The 23,389-nt window shown below is 51.4% G+C and overlaps 1 protein-coding gene across 1 annotated transcript in view; it reads left to right on the forward strand.

Annotated features, from left to right (window-relative positions):
* Positions 1 to 23,389, forward strand: part of GNAT2 (G protein subunit alpha transducin 2) — a 220,771-nt gene that overhangs the window by 157,776 nt on the left and 39,606 nt on the right. Inside the window, exons 6-7 of the mRNA XM_069632997.1 lie at positions 17,107 to 17,236; positions 17,958 to 18,111. Of these exons, the coding sequence (XP_069489098.1) occupies positions 17,107 to 17,236; positions 17,958 to 18,111 (284 nt within the window). The remainder of the gene's footprint in view (positions 1 to 17,106; positions 17,237 to 17,957; positions 18,112 to 23,389) is intronic.

Here is a 23,389-nt window from a genome sequence, read left to right on the forward strand (position 1 = left end):
TATGTGGGTGAAAGGCTGACGCTGCAGTATTTGCTGTGTGGGTGAAAGGCTGACACTGCAGTATTTGCTATGTAGGTGAAAGGTTGACGCTGCAGTACTTGCTATGTGAGTGAAAGGCTGACGCTGCAGTACTTGCTATGTGGGTGAAAGGCTGACGCTGCAGTACTTGCTAAGTGGGTGAAAGGCTGATGTTGCAGTATTTGCTATGTGGGTGAAAGGCTGATGCTGCAGTACTTGCTATGTGGGTGAAAGGCTGACGCTGCAGTACTTGCTATGTGGGTGAAAGGCTGATGCTGCAGTACTTGCTATGTGGGTGAAAGGCTGATGCTGCAGTACTTGCTATGTGGGTGAAAGGATGTGGGTGAAAGGCTGACGCTGCAGTATTTGCTATGTGGGTGAAAGGCTGACGCTGCAGTATTTGCTATGTGGGTGAAAGGCTGACGCTGCAGTATTTGCTGTGTGGGTGAAAGGCTGACACTGCAGTATTTGCTATGTGGGTGAAAGGCTGATGCTGCAGTATTTGCTATGTGGGTGAAAGGCTGACACTGCAGGACTTGCTATGTGAGTGAAAGGCTGACTCTGCAGTATTTGCTATGTGGGTGAAAGGCTGACGCTGCAGTACTTGCTATGTGAGTGAAAGGCTGACAATGCAGTATTTGCAATGTAGGTGAAAGGTTGACGCTGCAGTACTTGCTATGTGAGTGAAAGGCTGACGCTGCAGTACTTGCTATGTGGGTGAAAGGATGTGGGTGAAAGGCTGATGCTGCAGTACTTGCTATGTGGGTGAAAGGCTGATGCTGCAGTATTTGCTATGTGGGTGAAAGGCTGATGCTGCAGTACTTGCTATGTGGGTGAAAGGATGTGGGTGAAAGGCTGACGCTGCAGTCCTTGCTATGTGGGTGAAAGGCTGACGTTGCAGTACTTGCTATGTGGGCGAAAGGCTGACGCTGCAGTACTTGCTATGTGGGTGAAAGGCTGAAAGGCTGACGCTGCAGTACTTGCTATGTGAGTGAAAGGCTGACTCTGCAGTATTTGCTCTGTGGGTGAAAGGCTGACGCTGCAGTACTTGCTATGTGAGTGAAAGGCTGACGCTGCAGTATTTGCTATGTAGGTGAAAGGTTGACGATGCAGTACTTGCTATGTGAGTGAAAGGCTGATGCTGCAGTATTTGCTATGTGAATGAAAGGCTGACGCTGCAGTACTTGCTATGTGAGTGAAAGGCTGATGCTGCAGTATTTGCTATGTGAATGAAAGGCTGACGCTGCAGTACTTGCTATGTGAGTGAAAGGCTGATGCTGCAGTATTTGCTATGTGGGTGAAAGGCTGATGCTGCAGTATTTGCTATGTGAGTGAAAGGCTGACGCTACAGTACTTGCTATGTGAGTGAAAGGCTGACGCTGCAGTATTTGCTATGCGAGTGAAAGGCTGATGCTGCAGTACTTGCTATGTGGGTGAAAGGATGTGGGTGAAAGGCTGACGCTGCAGTACTTGCTATGTGGGTGAAAGGCTGACGCTGCAGTATTTGCTATGTGGGTGAAAGGCTGACGCTGCAGTACTTGCTATGTGGGTGAAAGGCTGACGCTGCAGTACTTGCTATGTGGGTGAAAGGCTGATGCTGCAGTACTTGCTATGTTGGTGAAAGGATGTGGGTGAAAGGCTGACGCTGCAGTAATTGCTGTGTGGGTGAAAGGCTGACGCTGCAGTATTTACTATCTGGAGTGAAAGGCGGATGCTGCAGTATTTACTATGTGGGTGAAAGGCTGAAACTGCAGTATTTGCTATGTGGGTGAAATACTGACGCTGCAGTATTTACTATCTGGAGTGAAAGGCGGATGCTGCAGTATTTACTATCTGGGTGAAAGGCTGATGCTGGAGTATTTGCTATGTGGATGAAAGGCTAATGCTGCAGTATTTACTATCTGGGTGAAAGGCTGGTTCTGGAGTATATACTATCTGGAGTGAAAGGTTTATGCTGGAGTATTTCCTATCTGGAGTGAAAGGCTGATGCTGCAGTGTTTGCTCTCTGGGTGAAAGGCTAATGCTTGCGTATTTACTATCTGGGTGAAAGGCTAATGCCGGAGTATTTGCTATCTGGGTGAAAGGCTGACGCTGCAATATTTGCTATCTGGGTGAAAGGCTAATGCTGGAGTATTTCCTATCTGGAGTGAAAGGCTAATGCTGGAGGATTTCCTATCTGGAGTGAAAGGCTGACGCTGCAGAATTTGCTATCTGGCATGAAAGACTGGTGCTGAGTATTTGCTATTTGGGTGAAAGGCTAATGCAGGAGTATCTCCTATCTGGAGTGAAAGGCTGATGCTGCAGAATTTGCTATCTGGCATAAAAGGCTAATGCCAGAGTATTTACTATCTGTAGTGAAAGGCTAATGCTGGAGTATTTCCTATCTGGAGGGAAATGCTGATGCTGCAGTATTTGCTATGTGGGTGAAAGACTGACACTGCAGTATTTGCTATGTGGGCAGTATTTTCTATGTGGGTGAAAGGCTGACACTGCAGTATTTGCTGTGTGGGTGAAAGGCTGATGCTGCAGTATTTGCCATGTGGGTGAAAGGCTGACGCTGCAGTATTTGCTATGTGGGTGAAAGGCTGATGCTGCAGTATTTGCTGTGTGGGTGAAAGGCTGACGCTGCAGTATTTGCTGTGTGGGTGAAAGGCTGACACTGCAGTATTTGCTATGTGGGTGAAAGGCTGAAACTGCAGTATTTGCTGTGTGGATGAAAGGCTGACGCTGCAGTATTTGCTATGTGGGTGAAAGGCTGATGCTGCAGTACTTGCTATGTGAGTGAACGGCTGACGCTGCAGTATTTGCTATGTGAATGAAAGGCTGACGCTGCAGTACTTGCTATGTGAGTGCAAGGCTGATGCTGCAGTATTTGCTATGTGGGTGAAAGGCTGACGCTGCAGTATTTGCTATGTGAGTGAAAGGCTGACGCTACAGTACTTGCTATGTGAGTGAAAGGCTGACGCTGCAGTATTTGCTATGCGAGTGAAAGGCTGACGCTGCAGTACTTGCTATGTGAGTGAAAGGCTGATGCTGCAGTCTTTCTTATGTGAGTGAAAGGCTGACGCTGCAGTATTTACTGTGTGGTTGAAAGGCTGACGCTGCAGTATTTGCTATGTGGGTGAAAGGCTGACGCTGCAGTACTTGCTATGTGAGTGAAAAGCTGATGCTGCAGTACTTGCTATGTGGGTGAAAGGAGGTGGGTGAAAGGCTGATGCTGCAGTATTTGCTATGTGGGTGAAAGGCTGACGCTGCAGTATTTGCTGTGTGGGTGAAAGGCTGACACTGCAGTATTTGCTATGTGGGTGAAAGGCTGATGCTGCAGTATTTGCTATGTGGGTGAAAGGCTGACACTGCAGTACTTGCTATGTGAGTGAAAGGCTGACTCTGCAGTATTTGCTATGTGGGTGAAAGGCTGACGCTGCAGTACTTGCTATGTGAGTGAAAGGCTGATGCTGCAGTATTTGCTATGTAGGTGAAAGGTTGACGCTGCAGTACTTGCTATGTGAGTGAAAGGCTGACGCTGCAGTACTTGCTATGTGGGTGAAAGGATGTGGGTGAAAGGCTGACGCTGCAGTACTTGCTATGTGGGTGAAAGGCTGATGCTGCAGTATTGGCTATGTGGGTGAAATGCTGATACTGCAGTACTTGCTATGTGGGTGAAAGGCTGACGCTGCAGTACTTGCTATGTGGGTGAAAGGCTGATGCTGCAGTTCTTGCTATGTGGGTGAAAGGTTGATGCTGCAGTACTTGCTATGTGGGTGAAAGGATGTGGGTGAAAAGCTGACGCTGCAGTATTTGCTATGTGGGTGAAAGGCTGACGCTGCAGTATTTGCTATGTGGGTGAAAGGCTGACGCTGCAGTATTTGCTGTGTGGGTGAAAGGCTGACGCTGCAGTATTTGCTATGTGGGTGAAAGGCTGACGCTGCAGTATTTGCTATGTGGGTGAAAGGCTGACACTGCAGGACTTGCTATGTGAGTGAAAGGCTGACTCTGCAGTATTTGCTATGTGGGTGAAAGGCTGACGCTGCAGTACTTGCTATGTGAGTGAAAGGTTGACGCTGCAGTACTTGCTATGTGAGTGAAAGGCTGACGCTGCAGTACTTGCTATGTGGGTGAAAGGATGTGGGTGAAAGGCTGACGCTGCAGTACTTGCCATGTGGGTGAAAGGCTGATGCTGCAGTACTTGCTATGTGGGTGAAAGGCTGATGCTGCAGTACTTGCTATGTGGGTGAAAGGCTGACGCTGCAGTACTTGCTATGTGGGTGAAAGGCTGATGCTGCAGCACTTGCTATGTGGGTGAAAGGATGTGGGTGAAAGGCTGACGCTGCAGTCCTTGCTATGTGGGTGAAAGGCTGACGTTGCAGTACTTGCTATGTGGGCGAAAGGCTGACGCTGCAGTACTTGCTATGTGGGTGAAAGGCTGAAAGGCTGACGCTGCAGTACTTGCTATGTGAGTGAAAGGCTGACTCTGCAGTATTTGCTATGTGGGTGAAAGGCTGACGCTGCAGTACTTGCTATGTGAGTGAAAGGCTGACGCTGCAGTATTTGCTATGTAGGTGAAAGGTTGACGCTGCAGTACTTGCTATGTGAGTGAAAGGCTGATGCTGCAGTATTTGCTATGTGAATGAAAGGCTGACGCTGCAGTACTTGCTATGTGAGTGAAAGGCTGATGCTGCAGTATTTGCTATGTGGGTGAAAGGCTGACGCTGCAGTATTTGCTATGTGAGTGAAAGGCTGACGCTACAGTACTTGCTATGTGAGTGAAAGGCTGACGCTGCAGTATTTGCTATGCAAGTGAAAGGCTGACGCTGCAGTACTTGCTATGTGGGTGAAAGGATGTGGTTGAAAGGCTAACGCTGCAGTACTTGCTATGTGGGTGAAAGGCTGACGCTGCAGTACTTGCTATGTGGGTGAAAGGCTGATGCTGCAGTACTTGCTATGTGGGTGAAAGGCTGACGCTGCAGTATTTGCTGTGTGGGTGAAAGGCTGACACTGCAGTATTTGCTATGTGGGTGAAAGGCTGACGCAGTATTTGCTATGTGGGTGAAAGGCTGACACTGCAGTACTTGCTATGTGAGTGAAAGTCTGACTCTGCAGTATTTGCTATGTGGGTGAAAGGCTGACGCTGCAGTACTTGCTATGTGAGTGAAAGGCTGACGCTGCAGTATTTGCTATGTAGGTGAAAGGTTGACGCTGCAGTACTTGCTATGTGAGTGAAAGGCTGATGCTGCAGTACTTGCTATGTGGGTGAAAGGATGTGGGTGAAAGGCTGACGCTGCAGTACTTGCTATGTGGGTGAAAGGCTGACGCTGCAGTACTTGCTATGTGGGTGAAAGGCTGATGCTGCAGTACTTGCTATGTGGGTGAAAGGCTGATGCTGCAGTACTTGCTATGTGGGTGAAAGGCTGATGCTGCAGTACTTGCTATGTGGGTGAAAGGCTGACGTTGCAGTACTTGCTATGTGGGCGAAAGGCTGATGCTGCAGTACTTGCTATGTGGGTGAAAGGCTGAAAAGCTGATGCTGCAGTACTTGCTATGTGAGTGAAAGGCTGACTCTGCAGTATTTGCTATGTGGGTGAAAGGCTGACGCTGCAGTACTTGTTATGTGAGTGAAAGGCTGATGCTGCAGTATTTGCTATGTAGGTGAAAGGTTGATGCTGCAGTACTTGCTATGTGAGTGAAAGGCTGACGCTGCAGTACTTGCAATGTGGGTGAAAGGATGTGGGTGAAAGGCTGACGCTGCAGTACTTGCTATGTGGGTGAAAGGCTGACGCTGCAGTATTTGCTATGTGGGTGAAAGGCTGATGCTGCAGTACTTGCTATGTGGGTGAAAGGCTGATGCTGCAGTCCTTGCTATGTGGGTGAAAGGCTGACGTTGCAGTACTTGCTATGTGGGCGAAAGGCCGACGCTGCAGTACTTGCTATGTGGGTGAAAGGCTGAAAGGCTGACGCTGCAGTACTTGATATGTGAGTGAAAGGCTGACTCTGCAGTATTTGCTATGTGGGTGAAATGCTGATGCTGCAGTACTTGCTATGTGAGTGAAAGGCTGACGCTGCAGTATTTGCTATGTAGGTGAAAGGTTGACGCTGCAGTACTTGCTATGTGGGTGAAAGGATGTGGGTGAAAGGCTGACGCTGCAGTATTTGCTATGTGGATGAAAGGCTGACGCTGCAGTATTTGCTATGTGGGTGAAAGGCTGACGCTGCAGTACTTGCTAAGTGGGTGAAAGGCTGATGTTGCAGTATTTGCTATGTGGGTGAAAGGCTGACGCTGCAGTACTTGCTATGTGAGTGAAAGGCTGATGCTGCAGTATTTGCTATGTAGGTGAAAGGTTGACGCTGCAGTACTTGCTATGTGAGTGAAAGGCTGACGCTGCAATATTTGCTATCTAGGTGAAAGGCTAATGCTGGAGTATTTCCTATCTGGAGTGAAAGGCTAATGCTGGAGGATTTCCTTTCTGGAGTGAAAGCATAATGCTGAAGTATTTCCTATCTGGAGTGAAAGGCAGACGCTGCAGAATTTGCTATCTGGCATGAAAGGCTGGTGCTGAGTATTTGCTATTTGGGTGAAAGGGTAATGCAGGAGTATCTCCTATCTGGAGTGAAAGGCAGACGCTGCAGAATTTGCTATCTGGCATAAAAGGCTAATGCCAGAGTATTTCCTATCTGTAGTGAAAGGCTGATGCTGCAGTATTTGCCATCTAGCGTGAAAGGCTGGTGCTGGAGTATTTACTATCTGTAGTGAAAGGCTAATGCTGGAGTATTTCCTATCTGGAGGGAAATGCTGATGCTGCAGTATTTGCTATGTGGGTGAAAGACTGACACTGCAGTATTTGCTATGTGGGCAGTATTTTCTATGTGGGTGAAAGGCTGACGCTGCAGTATTTGCTATGTAGGTGAAAGGTTGACGCTGCAGTACTTGCTATGTGAGTGAAAGGCTGACGCTGCAGTACTTGCTATGTGGGTGAAAGGCTGACGCTGCAGTACTTGCTAAGTGGGTGAAAGGCTGATGTTGCAGTATTTGCTATGTGGGTGAAAGGCTGATGCTGCAGTACTTGCTATGTGGGTGAAAGGCTGACGCTGCAGTACTTGCTATGTGGGTGAAAGGCTGATGCTGCAGTACTTGCTATGTGGGTGAAAGGCTGATGCTGCAGTACTTGCTATGTGGGTGAAAGGATGTGGGTGAAAGGCTGACGCTGCAGTATTTGCTATGTGGGTGAAAGGCTGACGCTGCAGTATTTGCTATGTGGGTGAAAGGCTGACGCTGCAGTATTTGCTGTGTGGGTGAAAGGCTGACACTGCAGTATTTGCTATGTGGGTGAAAGGCTGATGCTGCAGTATTTGCTATGTGGGTGAAAGGCTGACACTGCAGGACTTGCTATGTGAGTGAAAGGCTGACTCTGCAGTATTTGCTATGTGGGTGAAAGGCTGACGCTGCAGTACTTGCTATGTGAGTGAAAGGCTGACAATGCAGTATTTGCAATGTAGGTGAAAGGTTGACGCTGCAGTACTTGCTATGTGAGTGAAAGGCTGACGCTGCAGTACTTGCTATGTGGGTGAAAGGATGTGGGTGAAAGGCTGATGCTGCAGTACTTGCTATGTGGGTGAAAGGCTGATGCTGCAGTATTTGCTATGTGGGTGAAAGGCTGATGCTGCAGTACTTGCTATGTGGGTGAAAGGATGTGGGTGAAAGGCTGACGCTGCAGTCCTTGCTATGTGGGTGAAAGGCTGACGTTGCAGTACTTGCTATGTGGGCGAAAGGCTGACGCTGCAGTACTTGCTATGTGGGTGAAAGGCTGAAAGGCTGACGCTGCAGTACTTGCTATGTGAGTGAAAGGCTGACTCTGCAGTATTTGCTCTGTGGGTGAAAGGCTGACGCTGCAGTACTTGCTATGTGAGTGAAAGGCTGACGCTGCAGTATTTGCTATGTAGGTGAAAGGTTGACGATGCAGTACTTGCTATGTGAGTGAAAGGCTGATGCTGCAGTATTTGCTATGTGAATGAAAGGCTGACGCTGCAGTACTTGCTATGTGAGTGAAAGGCTGATGCTGCAGTATTTGCTATGTGAATGAAAGGCTGACGCTGCAGTACTTGCTATGTGAGTGAAAGGCTGATGCTGCAGTATTTGCTATGTGGGTGAAAGGCTGATGCTGCAGTATTTGCTATGTGAGTGAAAGGCTGACGCTACAGTACTTGCTATGTGAGTGAAAGGCTGACGCTGCAGTATTTGCTATGCGAGTGAAAGGCTGATGCTGCAGTACTTGCTATGTGGGTGAAAGGATGTGGGTGAAAGGCTGACGCTGCAGTACTTGCTATGTGGGTGAAAGGCTGACGCTGCAGTATTTGCTATGTGGGTGAAAGGCTGACGCTGCAGTACTTGCTATGTGGGTGAAAGGCTGACGCTGCAGTACTTGCTATGTGGGTGAAAGGCTGATGCTGCAGTACTTGCTATGTTGGTGAAAGGATGTGGGTGAAAGGCTGACGCTGCAGTAATTGCTGTGTGGGTGAAAGGCTGACGCTGCAGTATTTACTATCTGGAGTGAAAGGCGGATGCTGCAGTATTTACTATGTGGGTGAAAGGCTGAAACTGCAGTATTTGCTATGTGGGTGAAATACTGACGCTGCAGTATTTACTATCTGGAGTGAAAGGCGGATGCTGCAGTATTTACTATCTGGGTGAAAGGCTGATGCTGGAGTATTTGCTATGTGGATGAAAGGCTAATGCTGCAGTATTTACTATCTGGGTGAAAGGCTGGTTCTGGAGTATATACTATCTGGAGTGAAAGGTTTATGCTGGAGTATTTCCTATCTGGAGTGAAAGGCTGATGCTGCAGTGTTTGCTCTCTGGGTGAAAGGCTAATGCTTGCGTATTTACTATCTGGGTGAAAGGCTAATGCCGGAGTATTTGCTATCTGGGTGAAAGGCTGACGCTGCAATATTTGCTATCTGGGTGAAAGGCTAATGCTGGAGTATTTCCTATCTGGAGTGAAAGGCTAATGCTGGAGGATTTCCTATCTGGAGTGAAAGGCTGACGCTGCAGAATTTGCTATCTGGCATGAAAGACTGGTGCTGAGTATTTGCTATTTGGGTGAAAGGCTAATGCAGGAGTATCTCCTATCTGGAGTGAAAGGCTGATGCTGCAGAATTTGCTATCTGGCATAAAAGGCTAATGCCAGAGTATTTACTATCTGTAGTGAAAGGCTAATGCTGGAGTATTTCCTATCTGGAGGGAAATGCTGATGCTGCAGTATTTGCTATGTGGGTGAAAGACTGACACTGCAGTATTTGCTATGTGGGCAGTATTTTCTATGTGGGTGAAAGGCTGACACTGCAGTATTTGCTGTGTGGGTGAAAGGCTGATGCTGCAGTATTTGCCATGTGGGTGAAAGGCTGACGCTGCAGTATTTGCTATGTGGGTGAAAGGCTGATGCTGCAGTATTTGCTGTGTGGGTGAAAGGCTGACGCTGCAGTATTTGCTGTGTGGGTGAAAGGCTGACACTGCAGTATTTGCTATGTGGGTGAAAGGCTGAAACTGCAGTATTTGCTGTGTGGATGAAAGGCTGACGCTGCAGTATTTGCTATGTGGGTGAAAGGCTGATGCTGCAGTACTTGCTATGTGAGTGAACGGCTGACGCTGCAGTATTTGCTATGTGAATGAAAGGCTGACGCTGCAGTACTTGCTATGTGAGTGCAAGGCTGATGCTGCAGTATTTGCTATGTGGGTGAAAGGCTGACGCTGCAGTATTTGCTATGTGAGTGAAAGGCTGACGCTACAGTACTTGCTATGTGAGTGAAAGGCTGACGCTGCAGTATTTGCTATGCGAGTGAAAGGCTGACGCTGCAGTACTTGCTATGTGAGTGAAAGGCTGATGCTGCAGTCTTTCTTATGTGAGTGAAAGGCTGACGCTGCAGTATTTACTGTGTGGTTGAAAGGCTGACGCTGCAGTATTTGCTATGTGGGTGAAAGGCTGACGCTGCAGTACTTGCTATGTGAGTGAAAAGCTGATGCTGCAGTACTTGCTATGTGGGTGAAAGGAGGTGGGTGAAAGGCTGATGCTGCAGTATTTGCTATGTGGGTGAAAGGCTGACGCTGCAGTATTTGCTGTGTGGGTGAAAGGCTGACACTGCAGTATTTGCTATGTGGGTGAAAGGCTGATGCTGCAGTATTTGCTATGTGGGTGAAAGGCTGACACTGCAGTACTTGCTATGTGAGTGAAAGGCTGACTCTGCAGTATTTGCTATGTGGGTGAAAGGCTGACGCTGCAGTACTTGCTATGTGAGTGAAAGGCTGATGCTGCAGTATTTGCTATGTAGGTGAAAGGTTGACGCTGCAGTACTTGCTATGTGAGTGAAAGGCTGACGCTGCAGTACTTGCTATGTGGGTGAAAGGATGTGGGTGAAAGGCTGACGCTGCAGTACTTGCTATGTGGGTGAAAGGCTGATGCTGCAGTATTGGCTATGTGGGTGAAAGGCTGATACTGCAGTACTTGCTATGTGGGTGAAAGGCTGACGCTGCAGTACTTGCTATGTGGGTGAAAGGCTGATGCTGCAGTTCTTGCTATGTGGGTGAAAGGTTGATGCTGCAGTACTTGCTATGTGGGTGAAAGGATGTGGGTGAAAAGCTGACGCTGCAGTATTTGCTATGTGGGTGAAAGGCTGACGCTGCAGTATTTGCTATGTGGGTGAAAGGCTGACGCTGCAGTATTTGCTGTGTGGGTGAAAGGCTGACACTGCAGTATTTGCTATGTGGGTGAAAGGCTGACGCTGCAGTATTTGCTATGTGGGTGAAAGGCTGACACTGCAGGACTTGCTATGTGAGTGAAAGGCTGACTCTGCAGTATTTGCTATGTGGGTGAAAGGCTGACGCTGCAGTACTTGCTATGTGAGTGAAAGGTTGACGCTGCAGTACTTGCTATGTGAGTGAAAGGCTGACGCTGCAGTACTTGCTATGTGGGTGAAAGGATGTGGGTGAAAGGCTGACGCTGCAGTACTTGCCATGTGGGTGAAAGGCTGATGCTGCAGTACTTGCTATGTGGGTGAAAGGCTGATGCTGCAGTACTTGCTATGTGGGTGAAAGGCTGACGCTGCAGTACTTGCTATGTGGGTGAAAGGCTGATGCTGCAGCACTTGCTATGTGGGTGAAAGGATGTGGGTGAAAGGCTGACGCTGCAGTCCTTGCTATGTGGGTGAAAGGCTGACGTTGCAGTACTTGCTATGTGGGCGAAAGGCTGACGCTGCAGTACTTGCTATGTGGGTGAAAGGCTGAAAGGCTGACGCTGCAGTACTTGCTATGTGAGTGAAAGGCTGACTCTGCAGTATTTGCTATGTGGGTGAAAGGCTGACGCTGCAGTACTTGCTATGTGAGTGAAAGGCTGACGCTGCAGTATTTGCTATGTAGGTGAAAGGTTGACGCTGCAGTACTTGCTATGTGAGTGAAAGGCTGATGCTGCAGTATTTGCTATGTGAATGAAAGGCTGACGCTGCAGTACTTGCTATGTGAGTGAAAGGCTGATGCTGCAGTATTTGCTATGTGGGTGAAAGGCTGACGCTGCAGTATTTGCTATGTGAGTGAAAGGCTGACGCTACAGTACTTGCTATGTGAGTGAAAGGCTGACGCTGCAGTATTTGCTATGCAAGTGAAAGGCTGACGCTGCAGTACTTGCTATGTGGGTGAAAGGATGTGGTTGAAAGGCTAACGCTGCAGTACTTGCTATGTGGGTGAAAGGCTGACGCTGCAGTATTTGCTATGTGGGTGAAAGGCTGATGCTGCAGTACTTGCTATGTGGGTGAAAGGCTGACGCTGCAGTACTTGCTATGTGGGTGAAAGGCTGATGCTGCAGTACTTGCTATGTGGGTGAAAGGATGTGGGTGAAAGGCTGACGCTGCAGTCCTTGCTATGTGGGTGAAAGGCTGACGCTGCAGTATTTGGTATGCAAGTGAAAGGCTGACGCTGCAGTACTTGCTATGTGGGTGAAAGGATGTGGTTGAAAGGCTGACGCTGCAGTACTTGCTATGTGGGTGAAAGGCTGACGCTGCAGTATTTGCTATGTGGGTGAAAGGCTGATGCTGCAGTACTTGCTATGTGGGTGAAAGGCTGACGCTGCAGTACTTGCTATGTGGGTGAAAGGCTGATGCTGCAGTACTTGCTATGTGGGTGAAAGGATGTGGGTGAAAGGCTGATGCTGCAGTCCTTGCTATGTGGGTGAAAGGCTGACGTTGCAGTACTTGCTATGTGGGTGAAAGGCTGAAAGGCTGACGCTGCAGTACTTGCTATGTGAGTGAAAGGCTGACTCTGCAGTATTTGCTATGTGGGTGAAAGGCTGACACTGCAGTACTTGCTATGTGAGTGAAAGGCTGACTCTGCAGTATTTGCTATGTGGGTGAAAGGCTGACACTGCAGTACTTGCTATGTGAGTGAAAGGCTGACGCTGCAGTATTTGCTATGTAGGTGAAAGGTTGATGCTGCAGTACTTGCTATGTGAGTGAAAGGCTGCTGCTGCAGTATCTGCTATGTGAATGAAAGGCTGACGCTGCAGTACTTGCTATGTGAGTGAAAGGCTGATGCTGCAGTATTTGCTATGTGGGTGAAAGGCTGACGCTGCAGTATTTGCTATGTGAGTGAAAGGCTGATGCTGCAGTATCTGCTATGTGAATGAAAGGCTGACGCTGCAGTACTTGCTATGTGAGTGAAAGGCTGATGCTGCAGTATTTGCTATGCGAGTGAAAGGCTGACGCTGCAGTACTTGCTATGTGAGTGAAAGGCTGATGCTGCAGTCTTTCTTATGTGAGTGAAAGGCTGACGCTGCAGTATTTACTGTGTGGTTGAAAGGCTGATGCTGCAGTATTTGCTGTGTGGGTGAAAGGCTGATGCTGCAGTATTTACTTTGTGGGTGAAAGGCTGACACTGCAGTATTTGCTGTGTGGATGAAAGGCTGATGCTGCAGTATTTGCTATGTGGGTGAAAGGCTGACGCTGCAGTACTTGCTATGTGGGTGAAAGGCTGACGCTGCAGTACTTGCTATGTGGGTGAAAGGCTGATGCTGCAGTATTTTCTATGTGGGAGAAAGGCTGATGCTGCAGTATTTGCTATGTGGGTGAAAGGCTGACGCTGCAGTACTTGCTATGTGAGTGAAAAGCTGATGCTGCAGTACTTGCTATGTGGGTGAAAGGATGTGGGTGAAAGGCTGACGCTGCAGTATTTGCTATGTGGGTGAAAGGCTGACGCTGCAGTATTTGCTGTGTGGGTGAAAGGCTGACGCTGCAGTATTTGCTGTGTGGGTGAAAGGCTGACACTGCAGTACTTGCTATGTGAGTGAAAGGCTGACTCTGCAGTATTTGCTATGTGGGTGAAAGGCTGACGCTGCAGTACTTGCTATGTGTGTGAAAGGCTGACGCTGCAGGATTTGCTATGTAGGTGAAAGGTTGACGCTGCAGTACTTGCTATGTGAGTGAAAGGCTGATGCTGCAGTACTTGCTATGTGGGTGAAAGGATGTGGGTGAAAGGCTGACGCTGCAGTACTTGCTATGTGGGTGAAAGGCTGATGCTGCAGTATTTGCATTGTGGGTGAAAGGCTGATGCTGCAGTACTTGCTATGTGGGTGAAAGGCTGATGCTGCAGTACTTGCTATGTGGGTGAAAGGCTGATGCTGCAGTACTTGCTATGTGGGTGAAAGGCTGACGCTGCAGTATTTGCTGTGTGGGTGAAAGGCTGACACTGCAGTATTTGCTATGTGGGTGAAAGGCTGACGCAGTATTTGCTATGTGGGTGAAAGGCTGACACTGCAGTACTTGCTATGTGAGTGAAAGTCTGACTCTGCAGTATTTGCTATGTGGGTGAAAGGCTGACGCTGCAGTACTTGCTATGTGAGTGAAAGGCTGACGCTGCAGTATTTGCTATGTAGGTGAAAGGTTGACGCTGCAGTACTTGCTATGTGAGTGAAAGGCTGATGCTGCAGTACTTGCTATGTGGGTGAAAGGATGTGGGTGAAAGGCTGACGCTGCAGTACTTGCTATGTGGGTGAAAGGCTGACGCTGCAGTACTTGCTATGTGGGTGAAAGGCTGATGCTGCAGTACTTGCTATGTGGGTGAAAGGCTGATGCTGCAGTACTTGCTATGTGGGTGAAAGGCTGATGCTGCAGTACTTGCTATGTGGGTGAAAGGCTGACGTTGCAGTACTTGCTATGTGGGCGAAAGGCTGATGCTGCAGTACTTGCTATGTGGGTGAAAGGCTGAAAAGCTGATGCTGCAGTACTTGCTATGTGAGTGAAAGGCTGACTCTGCAGTATTTGCTATGTGGGTGAAAGGCTGACGCTGCAGTACTTGTTATGTGAGTGAAAGGCTGATGCTGCAGTATTTGCTATGTAGGTGAAAGGTTGATGCTGCAGTACTTGCTATGTGAGTGAAAGGCTGACGCTGCAGTACTTGCAATGTGGGTGAAAGGATGTGGGTGAAAGGCTGACGCTGCAGTACTTGCTATGTGGGTGAAAGGCTGACGCTGCAGTATTTGCTATGTGGGTGAAAGGCTGATGCTGCAGTACTTGCTATGTGGGTGAAAGGCTGATGCTGCAGTCCTTGCTATGTGGGTGAAAGGCTGACGTTGCAGTACTTGCTATGTGGGCGAAAGGCCGACGCTGCAGTACTTGCTATGTGGGTGAAAGGCTGAAAGGCTGACGCTGCAGTACTTGATATGTGAGTGAAAGGCTGACTCTGCAGTATTTGCTATGTGGGTGAAATGCTGATGCTGCAGTACTTGCTATGTGAGTGAAAGGCTGACGCTGCAGTATTTGCTATGTAGGTGAAAGGTTGACGCTGCAGTACTTGCTATGTGGGTGAAAGGATGTGGGTGAAAGGCTGACGCTGCAGTATTTGCTATGTGGATGAAAGGCTGACGCTGCAGTATTTGCTATGTGGGTGAAAGGCTGACGCTGCAGTATTTGCTATGTGGGTGAAAGGCTGACGCTGCAGTATTTGCTGTGTGGGTGAAAGGCTGACGCTGCAGTATTTGCTATGTGGGTGAAAGGCTGACGCAGTATTTGCTATGTGGGTGAAAGGCTGACACTGCAGTACTTGCTATGTGAGTGAAAGTCTGACTCTGCAGTATTTGCTATGTGGGTGAAAGGCTGACGCTGCAGTACTTGCTATGTGAGTGAAAGGCTGACGCTGCAGTATTTGCTATGTAGGTGAAAGGTTGACGCTGCAGTACTTGCTATGTGAGTGAAAGGCTGACGCTGAAGTACTTGCTATGTGGGTGAAAGGATGTGGGTGAAAGGCTGACGCTGCAGTACTTGCTATGTGGGTGAAAGGCTGACGCTGCAGTACTTGCTATGTGGGTGAAAGGCTGATGCTGCAGTACTTGCTATGTGGGTGAAAGGCTGATGCTGCAGTACTTGCTATGTGGGTGAAAGGCTGATGCTGCAGTACTTGCTATGTGGGTGAAAGGATGTGGGTGAAAGGCTGACGCTGCAGTCCTTGCTATGTTGGTGAAAGGCTGACGTTGCAGTACTTGCTATGTGGGCGAAAGGCTGATGCTGCAATACTTGCTATGTGGGTGAAAGGCTGAAAGTCTGACGCTGCAGTACTTGCTATGTGAGTGAAAGGCTGACTCTGCAGTATTTGCTATGTGGGTGAAAGGCTGACGCTGCAGTACTTGCTATGTGAGTGAAAGGCTGACGCTGCAGTATTTGCTATGTAGGTGAAAGGTTGACGCTGCAGTACTTGCTATGTGAGTGAAAGGCTGACGCTGCAGTACTTGCTATGTGGGTGAAAGGATGTGGGTGAAAGGCTGACGCTGCAGTACTTGCTATGTGGGTGAAAGGCTGATGCTGCAGTACTTGCTATGTGGGTGAAAGGCTGACGCTGCAGCACTTGCTATGTGGGTGAAAGGCTGATGCTGCAGTACTTGCTATGTGGGTGAAAGGATGTGGGTGAAAGGCTGACGCTGCAGTCCTTGCTATGTGGGTGAAAGGCTGACGTTGCAGTACTTGCTATGTGGGCGAAAGGCTGACGCTGCAGTACTTGCTATGTGGGTGAAAGGCTGAAAGGCTGACGCTGCAGTACTTGCTATGTGAGTGAAAGGCTGACTCTGCAGTTTTTGCTATGTGGGTGAAAGGCTGATGCTGCAGTACTTGCTATGTGAGTGAAAGGCTGACGCTACAGTATTTGCTATGTAGGTGAAAGGTTGACGCTGCAGTACTTGCTATGTGAGTGAAAGGCTGACGCTGCAGTACTTGCTATGTGGGTGAAAGGATGTGGGTGAAAGGCTGACGCTGCAGTACTTGCTATGTGGGTGAAAGGCTGACGCTGCAGTATTTGCTATGTGGGTGAAAGGCTGATGCTGCAGTACTTGCTATGTGGGTGAAAGGCTGACGCTGCAGTACTTGCTATGTTGGTGAAAGGCTGATGCTGCAGTACTTGCTGTGTGGGTGAAAGGATGTGGGTGAAAGGCTGACGCTGCAGTCCTTGCTATGTGGGTGAAAGGCTGACGTTGCAGTACTTGCTATGTGGGCGAAAGGCTGATGCTGCAGTACTTGCTATGTGGGTGAAAGGCTGACGCTGCAGTACTTGCTATGTGGGTGAAAGGCTGTCGCTGCAGTACTTGCTATGTGGGTGAAAGGCTGACGCTGCAGTATTTGCTGTGTGGGTGAAAGGTTGACGCTGCAGTACTTGCTATGTGAGTGAAAGGCTGACGCTGCAGTATTTGCTATGTGGGTGAAAGGCTGACGCTGCAGTACTTGCTGTGTGGGTGAAAGGCTGACGCTGCAGTACTTGCTGTGTGGGTGAAAGGCTGACGCTGTAGTATTTGCTGTGTGGGTGAAAGGTTGACGCTGCAGTACTTGCTATGTGAGTGAAAGGCTGACGCTGCAGTATTTGCTATGTGGGTGAAAGGCTGACGCTGCAGTACTTGCTGTGTGGGTGAAAGGCTGACGCTGCAGTACTTGCTGTGTGGGTGAAAGGCTGACGCTGCCATGGGTCTGCTGCCTGTGGCTCTCCAGGTGTTTTGGACTGCGAGCCCCCGCATATGCTGGCTGGGCTGATGCGAGTTGTAAAGAGGTTGCTGAGCCCGCCTCTATGCGCTTTCTTGGCAGGATGTTCGATGTGGGCGGCCAGAGGTCCGAGCGCAAGAAGTGGATCCACTGCTTCGAGGGCGTGACCTGCATCATCTTCTGCGGGGCTCTGAGTGCCTACGACATGGTCCTGGTGGAGGACGACGAAGTGGTGGGTATTCTCCCTCCCTAAAGACCGAGCTGGCCAGAGTGCATGCCTGCGGCCATTTACCTTGGGGTTACATGGGCACAGTGTGTGTGTGTGTGAAGGATGCACGGAAGACAGATTAGCAACACTTCACAATGTGGGGGGCCTGGGGAGGTTACCCCCTCTCTGCAGCAGTTTCCTCCTTCCCAGCAGCACATGGCCCATTGCAGAGACGTGTCATGTTACTTCACAGCAGGGGGACGCTTCAGAAGTCAACATGTTTGGAAGGCCTATCGGTAATAGACTGCATTCCGAGCATTCTGATTGGTGGAGAGGTCATGGATCTCCATCTGGATTCTGACCTTTTTGCAAAACCCTGGATGTGGTTGAATTCACCTTAAAAAGGTGGCAGCCAGATTGCTGACACAGTCAACATGTGTTATGGTCACCCTTATTTTCATGGCTCAAGTGAGAACAACCATGGGTTGAAGTCTAGCACCAACCCCCATCACTGCCCAACACGCACTTCTCAGGAGGCAGCAAACATTTCACTTGCGGGGCACCTGTGAAGGGGATAGAGCGGGGTCAAGCAAAGGACCGGGTCACAGACCCCTGGAGCAACTGACGGGCCCCACAACTACCCCAGGCGCAGCCTACACGGGCTTCTCTTGAGCTACGGGCACTGGGAAAACCACAGCAGGTAAAGGCAAGAGCATGCAATAACACAGCCCTCTTTCTTCCCTAGAATCGCATGCACGAATCCCTCCACCTCTTCAACAGCATCTGCAACCACAAGTTCTTCGCTGCCACCTCCATCGTCCTCTTCCTCAACAAGAAAGACCTTTTCGAGCAGAAGATAAAGAAGGTCCACCTCAGTATCTGCTTCCCAGACTACGATGGTGAGTACTGGAGGGGGGGGGGTGATGCAAAGAGCTGGGGTACAGAGGGTCCCCTGTCCCACAAGAAGGTCTACCTCAGTATCTGCTTCCCAGACTACGATGGTGAGTACTGGGGGGTGGGGGGGTGATGCAAAGAGCTGGGGTACAGAGGGTCCCCTGTCCCACAAGAAGGTCCACCTCAGTATCTGCTTCCCAGACTACGATGGTGAGTACTGGGGGGGGGAGGTGCTGGGGGGGGTGATGCAAAGAGTTGGGGTACAGAGGGTCCCCTGTCCCACAAGAAGGTCCACCTCAGTATCTGCTTCCCAGACTACGATGGTGAGTACTGGGGGGGGGGTGATGCAAAGAGCTGGGGTACAGAGGGTCCCCTGTCCCACAAGAAGGTCCACCTCAGTATCTGCTTCCCAGACTATGATGGTGAGTACTGGGGGGCTGTGGGGGGGGGTGATGCAAAGAGCTAGGTACAGAGGGTTCCCTGTCCCACAAGAAGGTCCACCTGGGTATCTGCTTCCCAGACTACCATGGTGAGTACTGGGGGGGTGTTGGGGAGGGGGGTGATGCAAAGAGCTGGGGTACAGAGGGTCCCCTGTCCCACAAGAAGGTCCACCTCAGTATCTGCTTCACAGACTACGATGGTGAGTACTGGGGGGGGGGGGGTGATGCAAAGAGCTGGGGTACAGAGGGTTCCCTGTCCCACAAGAAGGTCCACCTGGGTATCTGCTTCCCAGACTACGATGGTGAGTACTGGGGGGGTGATGCAAAAAGCTGGGGTACAGAGGGTCCCCAGTCCCACAAGAAGGTCCACCTCAGTATCTGCTTCCCAGACTACGATGGTGAGTACTGGGCGGGGGGGGGGGTGTGATGCAAAGAGCTGGGGTACAGAGGGTCCCCTGTCCCACAAGAAGGTCCACCTCAGTATCTGCTTCCCAGATTATGATGGAGAGTAATGCGGGTGGAAACGAAGAGGTGGAGATTCCAATAACGAGAGCATAAGAAGGTAGATGGGGTGGAGGTTACTTATTTTATTTAGGTTTTATAACACAGAAAACCTTTTGCCATGTATTCACTTAAAAACTTTAGATTCACATAATTCTCAACCCGGCCTTCCTCTTATGGCGGTGCGTTCACTTAGTTCAAATGTCTATAGTTAACAATTCTTGCAAGAACAAGCTACATCATCATTTATTATCTTCAATCTTCCCAAAGATCGTCATAACCTTAATCAGTGCCAAAGTAGCCGGAATCCGTTCCCCTGCAAGACGCACCCTCCACCAATCACCCGCCGTCCACGTTCCCCTGCAAAACGCACCCTCCACCAATCACCTGCTGTCCTCGTTCCCCTGCAAGACGCATCCTCCACCAATCACTCGCCGTCCTCCTTCCCCTGCAAGAAGCACCCTCCACCAATCACCCGCCGTCCTTGTTTCCCTGCAAGATGCACCCTCCACCCAATTACCCACCGGCCTCGTTCCCCTGCAAGACGCACCCTCCACCAATCACCCGCCGTCCTCGTTCCTCTGCAAGGCGCACCCTCCACCAATCACTCGCCCTCCTCGTTCCCCTGCAAGAAGCACCCTCCACCAATCACCCGCCGTCCTTGTTTCCCTGCAAGATGCACCCTCCACCCAATTACCCACCGGCCTCGTTCCCCTGCAAGACGCACCCTCCACCAATCACCCGCCGTCCTCGTTCCCCTGCAAGACACACCCTCCACCAATCACCCACCGTCCTTGTTCCCCTGCAAGACGCACCCTCCACCAATCACCCGCCATCCTTCCCCTGCAAGACGCACCCTCCACCAATCACCCGCCATCCTTGTTTCCCTGCAAGACGCACCCTCCACCAATCACCCGCCGTCCTCGTTCCCCTGTAAAATGCACCCTCCACCAATCACCCGCTGTCCTCGTTCCCCTGCAAGACACACCCTCCACCAATCACCCGCTGTACTTGTTTCCCTGCAAGACGCACCCTCCACCAATCACCCGCCATCCTCGGTCCCCTGTAAAATGCACCCTCCACCAATCACCCGCCGTCCTCGTTCCCCTGTAAAATGCACCCTCCACCAATCACCCGCTGTCCTCGTTCCCCTGCAAGACACACCCTCCACCAATCACCCGCCGTCCTCGTTCCCCTGCAAGACGCACCCTCCACCATTCACCCGCTGTCCTCATTCCCCTACAAGACACACCCTCCACCAATCACCCGCCGTCCTCGTTCCCCTGCAAGACGCACCCTCCACCAATCACCCGCCACCCTTCCCCTGCAAGACGCACCCTCCACCAATCACCCGCCGTCCTCGTTCCCCTGTAAAATGCACCCTCCACCAATCACCCGCTGTCCTCGTTCCCCTGCAAGACACACCCTCCACCAATCACCCGTCGTCCTCGTTCCCCTGCAAGACGCACCCTCCACCATTCACCCGCTGTCATCGTTCACCTACAGGATACACCCTCCACCAATCACCCGCCGTCCTCGTTCCCCTGCAAGACGCACCCTCCACCATTCACCCGCTGTCCTCGTTCCCCTACAAGACGCACCCTCCACCAATCACCCGCCGTCCTCGTTTCCCTGCAAGACGCACCCTCCACCAATCACCCGCCATCCTCGTTCCCCTGTAAGATGCACCCTCTACCAATCACCCGCTGTCCTCGTTCCCCTGCAAGACACACCCTCCACCATTCACCCGCTGTCCTCGTTCCCCTACAAGACACACCCTCCACCAATCACCCACCGTCCTCGTTTCCCTGCAAGACGCACCCTCCACCAATCACCCGGCGTCCTCGTTTCCCTGCAAGACGCACCCTCCACCAATCACCCGCCGTCCTCGTTCCCCTGCAAGACACACCCTCCACCATTCACCCGCTGTCCTCGTTCCCCTACAAGACGCACCCTCCACCATTCACCCGCTGTCCTCGTTCCCCTACAAGACGCACCCTCCACCAATCACCCACCGTCCTCGTTTCCCTGCAAGACGCACCCTCCACCAATCACCCGGCGTCCTCGTTTCCCTGCAAGACGCACCCTCCACCAATCACCCGCCGTCCTCGTTCCCCTGCAAGACGCACCCTCCACCAATCACCCGCCATCCTTCCCCTGCAAGACGCACCCTCCACCAATCACCCGCCGTCCTCGTTCCCCTGCAAGAAGCACCCTCCACCAATCACCCACCATCCTTCCCCTGCAAGACGCACCCTCCACCAATCACCCGCTGTCCTTCCCCTGCAAGACGCACCCTCCACCAATCACCCGCCGTCCTCGTTTCCCTGTAAAATGCGCCCTCCACCAATCACCCGCTGTCCTCGTTCCCCTGCAAGACACACCCTCCACCAATCACCCGCCGTCCTCGTTTCCCTGTAAAATGCACCCTCCACCAATCACCCGCTGTCCTCGTTCCCCTGCAAGACACACCCTCCACCAATCACCCGCCGTCCTCGTTCCCCTGCAAGACGCACCCTCCACCATTCACCCGCTGTCCTCTTTCCCCTGCAAGACACACCCTCCACCAATCACCCGCCGTCCTCGTTCCCCTGCAAGACGCACCCTCCACCATTCACCCGCTGTCCTCTTTCCCCTACAAGACACACCCTCCACCAATCACCCGCCATCCTCGTTCCCCTACAAGACACACCCTCCACCAATCACCCGCCGTCCTCGTTCCCCTGCAAGACGCACCCTCCACCATTCACCCGCTGTCCTCGTTCCCCTACAAGACGCACCCTCCACCAATCACCCGCCGTCCTCGTTTCCCTGCAAGACGCACTCTCCACCAATCACCCGCCATCCTCCTTCCCCTGTAAGATGCACCCTCTACCAATCACCCGCTGTCCTTGTTCCCCTGCAAGACACACCCTCCACCTATCACCCGCCGTCCTCGTTCCCCTGCAAGACGCACCCTCCACCAATCACCCGCTGTCCTCGTTCCCCTGCAAGACACACCCTCCACCAATCACCCGCCGTCCTCGTTCCCCTGCAAGACGCACCCTCCACCATTCACCCGCTGTCCTCTTTCCCCTACAAGACACACCCTCCACCAATCACCCGCCGTCCTCGTTCCCCTGCAAGACGCACCCTCCACCATTCACCCGCTGTCCTCGTTCCCCTACAAGACGCACCCTCCACCAATCACCCGCTGTCCTCGTTTCCCTGCAAGACGCACCCTCCACCAATCACCCGCCATCCTCCTTCCCCTGTAAGATGCACCCTCTACCAATCACCCGCTGTCCTCGTTCCCCTGCAAGACACACCCTCCACCTATCACCCGCCGTCCTCGTTCCCCTGCAAGACGCACCCTCCACCATTCACCCGCTGTCCTCGTTCCCCTACAAGACACCCTCCACCAATCACCCGCTGTCCTCGTTCCCCTACAAGACACACCCTCCACCAATCACCCGCTGTCCTCGTTCCCCTACAAGACACACCCTCCACCAATCACCCGCCGTCCTCGTTCCCCTGCAAGACGCACCCTCCACCAATCACCCACCGTCCTTGTTTCCCTGCAAGACGCACCCTCCACCAATCACCCGGCGTCCTCGTTTCCCTGCAAGACGCACCCTCCACCAATCACCCGCCGTCCTCGTTCCCCTGCAAGACGCACCCTCCACCAATCACCCGCAATCCTTCCCCTGCAAGACGCACCCTCCACCAATCACCCGCCGTCCTCGTTCCCCTGCAAGAAGCACCCTCCACCAATCACCCACCATCCTTCCCCTGCAAGACGCACCCTCCACCAATCACCCGCTGTCCTCGTTCCCCTGCAAGATGCACCCTCCACTAATCACCCGCCGTCCTTGTTCCCCTGCAAGACTCACCCTCCACCAATCACCCGCCGTCCTCGTTCCCCTGCAAAACGCACCCTCCACCAATCACCCGCCGTCCTCGTTCCCCTGCAAAACGCACCCTCCACCAATCACCCGCCATCCTGGTTCCCCTGCAAGACACACCCTCCACGAATCACCAGCCGTCCTCGTTCCCCTACAAGCACACCCTCCACCAATCACCCGCCGTCCTTGTTCCCCTGCAAGACGCACCCTCCACCAATCACCCGCTGTCCTCGTTCCCCTGCAAGACGCACCCTCCACCAATCACTCGCCGTCCTCGTTCCCCTGCAAGAAGCACCCTCCACCAATCACCCACCGTCCTTGTTTCCCTGCAAGATGCACCCTGCACCCAATTACCCACTGGCCTCGTTCCCCTGCAAGACGCACCTTCACCCAATCACCCCCTGTCCTTGAAGCCTACTTCTTGATCTCATCTCCCAGAAGTTTTGTTCTTACACCTT

The sequence above is a fragment of the Ambystoma mexicanum genome, chromosome 13 (genome assembly GCF_040938575.1).
Source record: "Ambystoma mexicanum isolate Mex_15411 chromosome 13, UKY_AmexF1_1, whole genome shotgun sequence".
NCBI classification, from domain to species: domain Eukaryota; kingdom Metazoa; phylum Chordata; class Amphibia; order Caudata; family Ambystomatidae; genus Ambystoma; species Ambystoma mexicanum.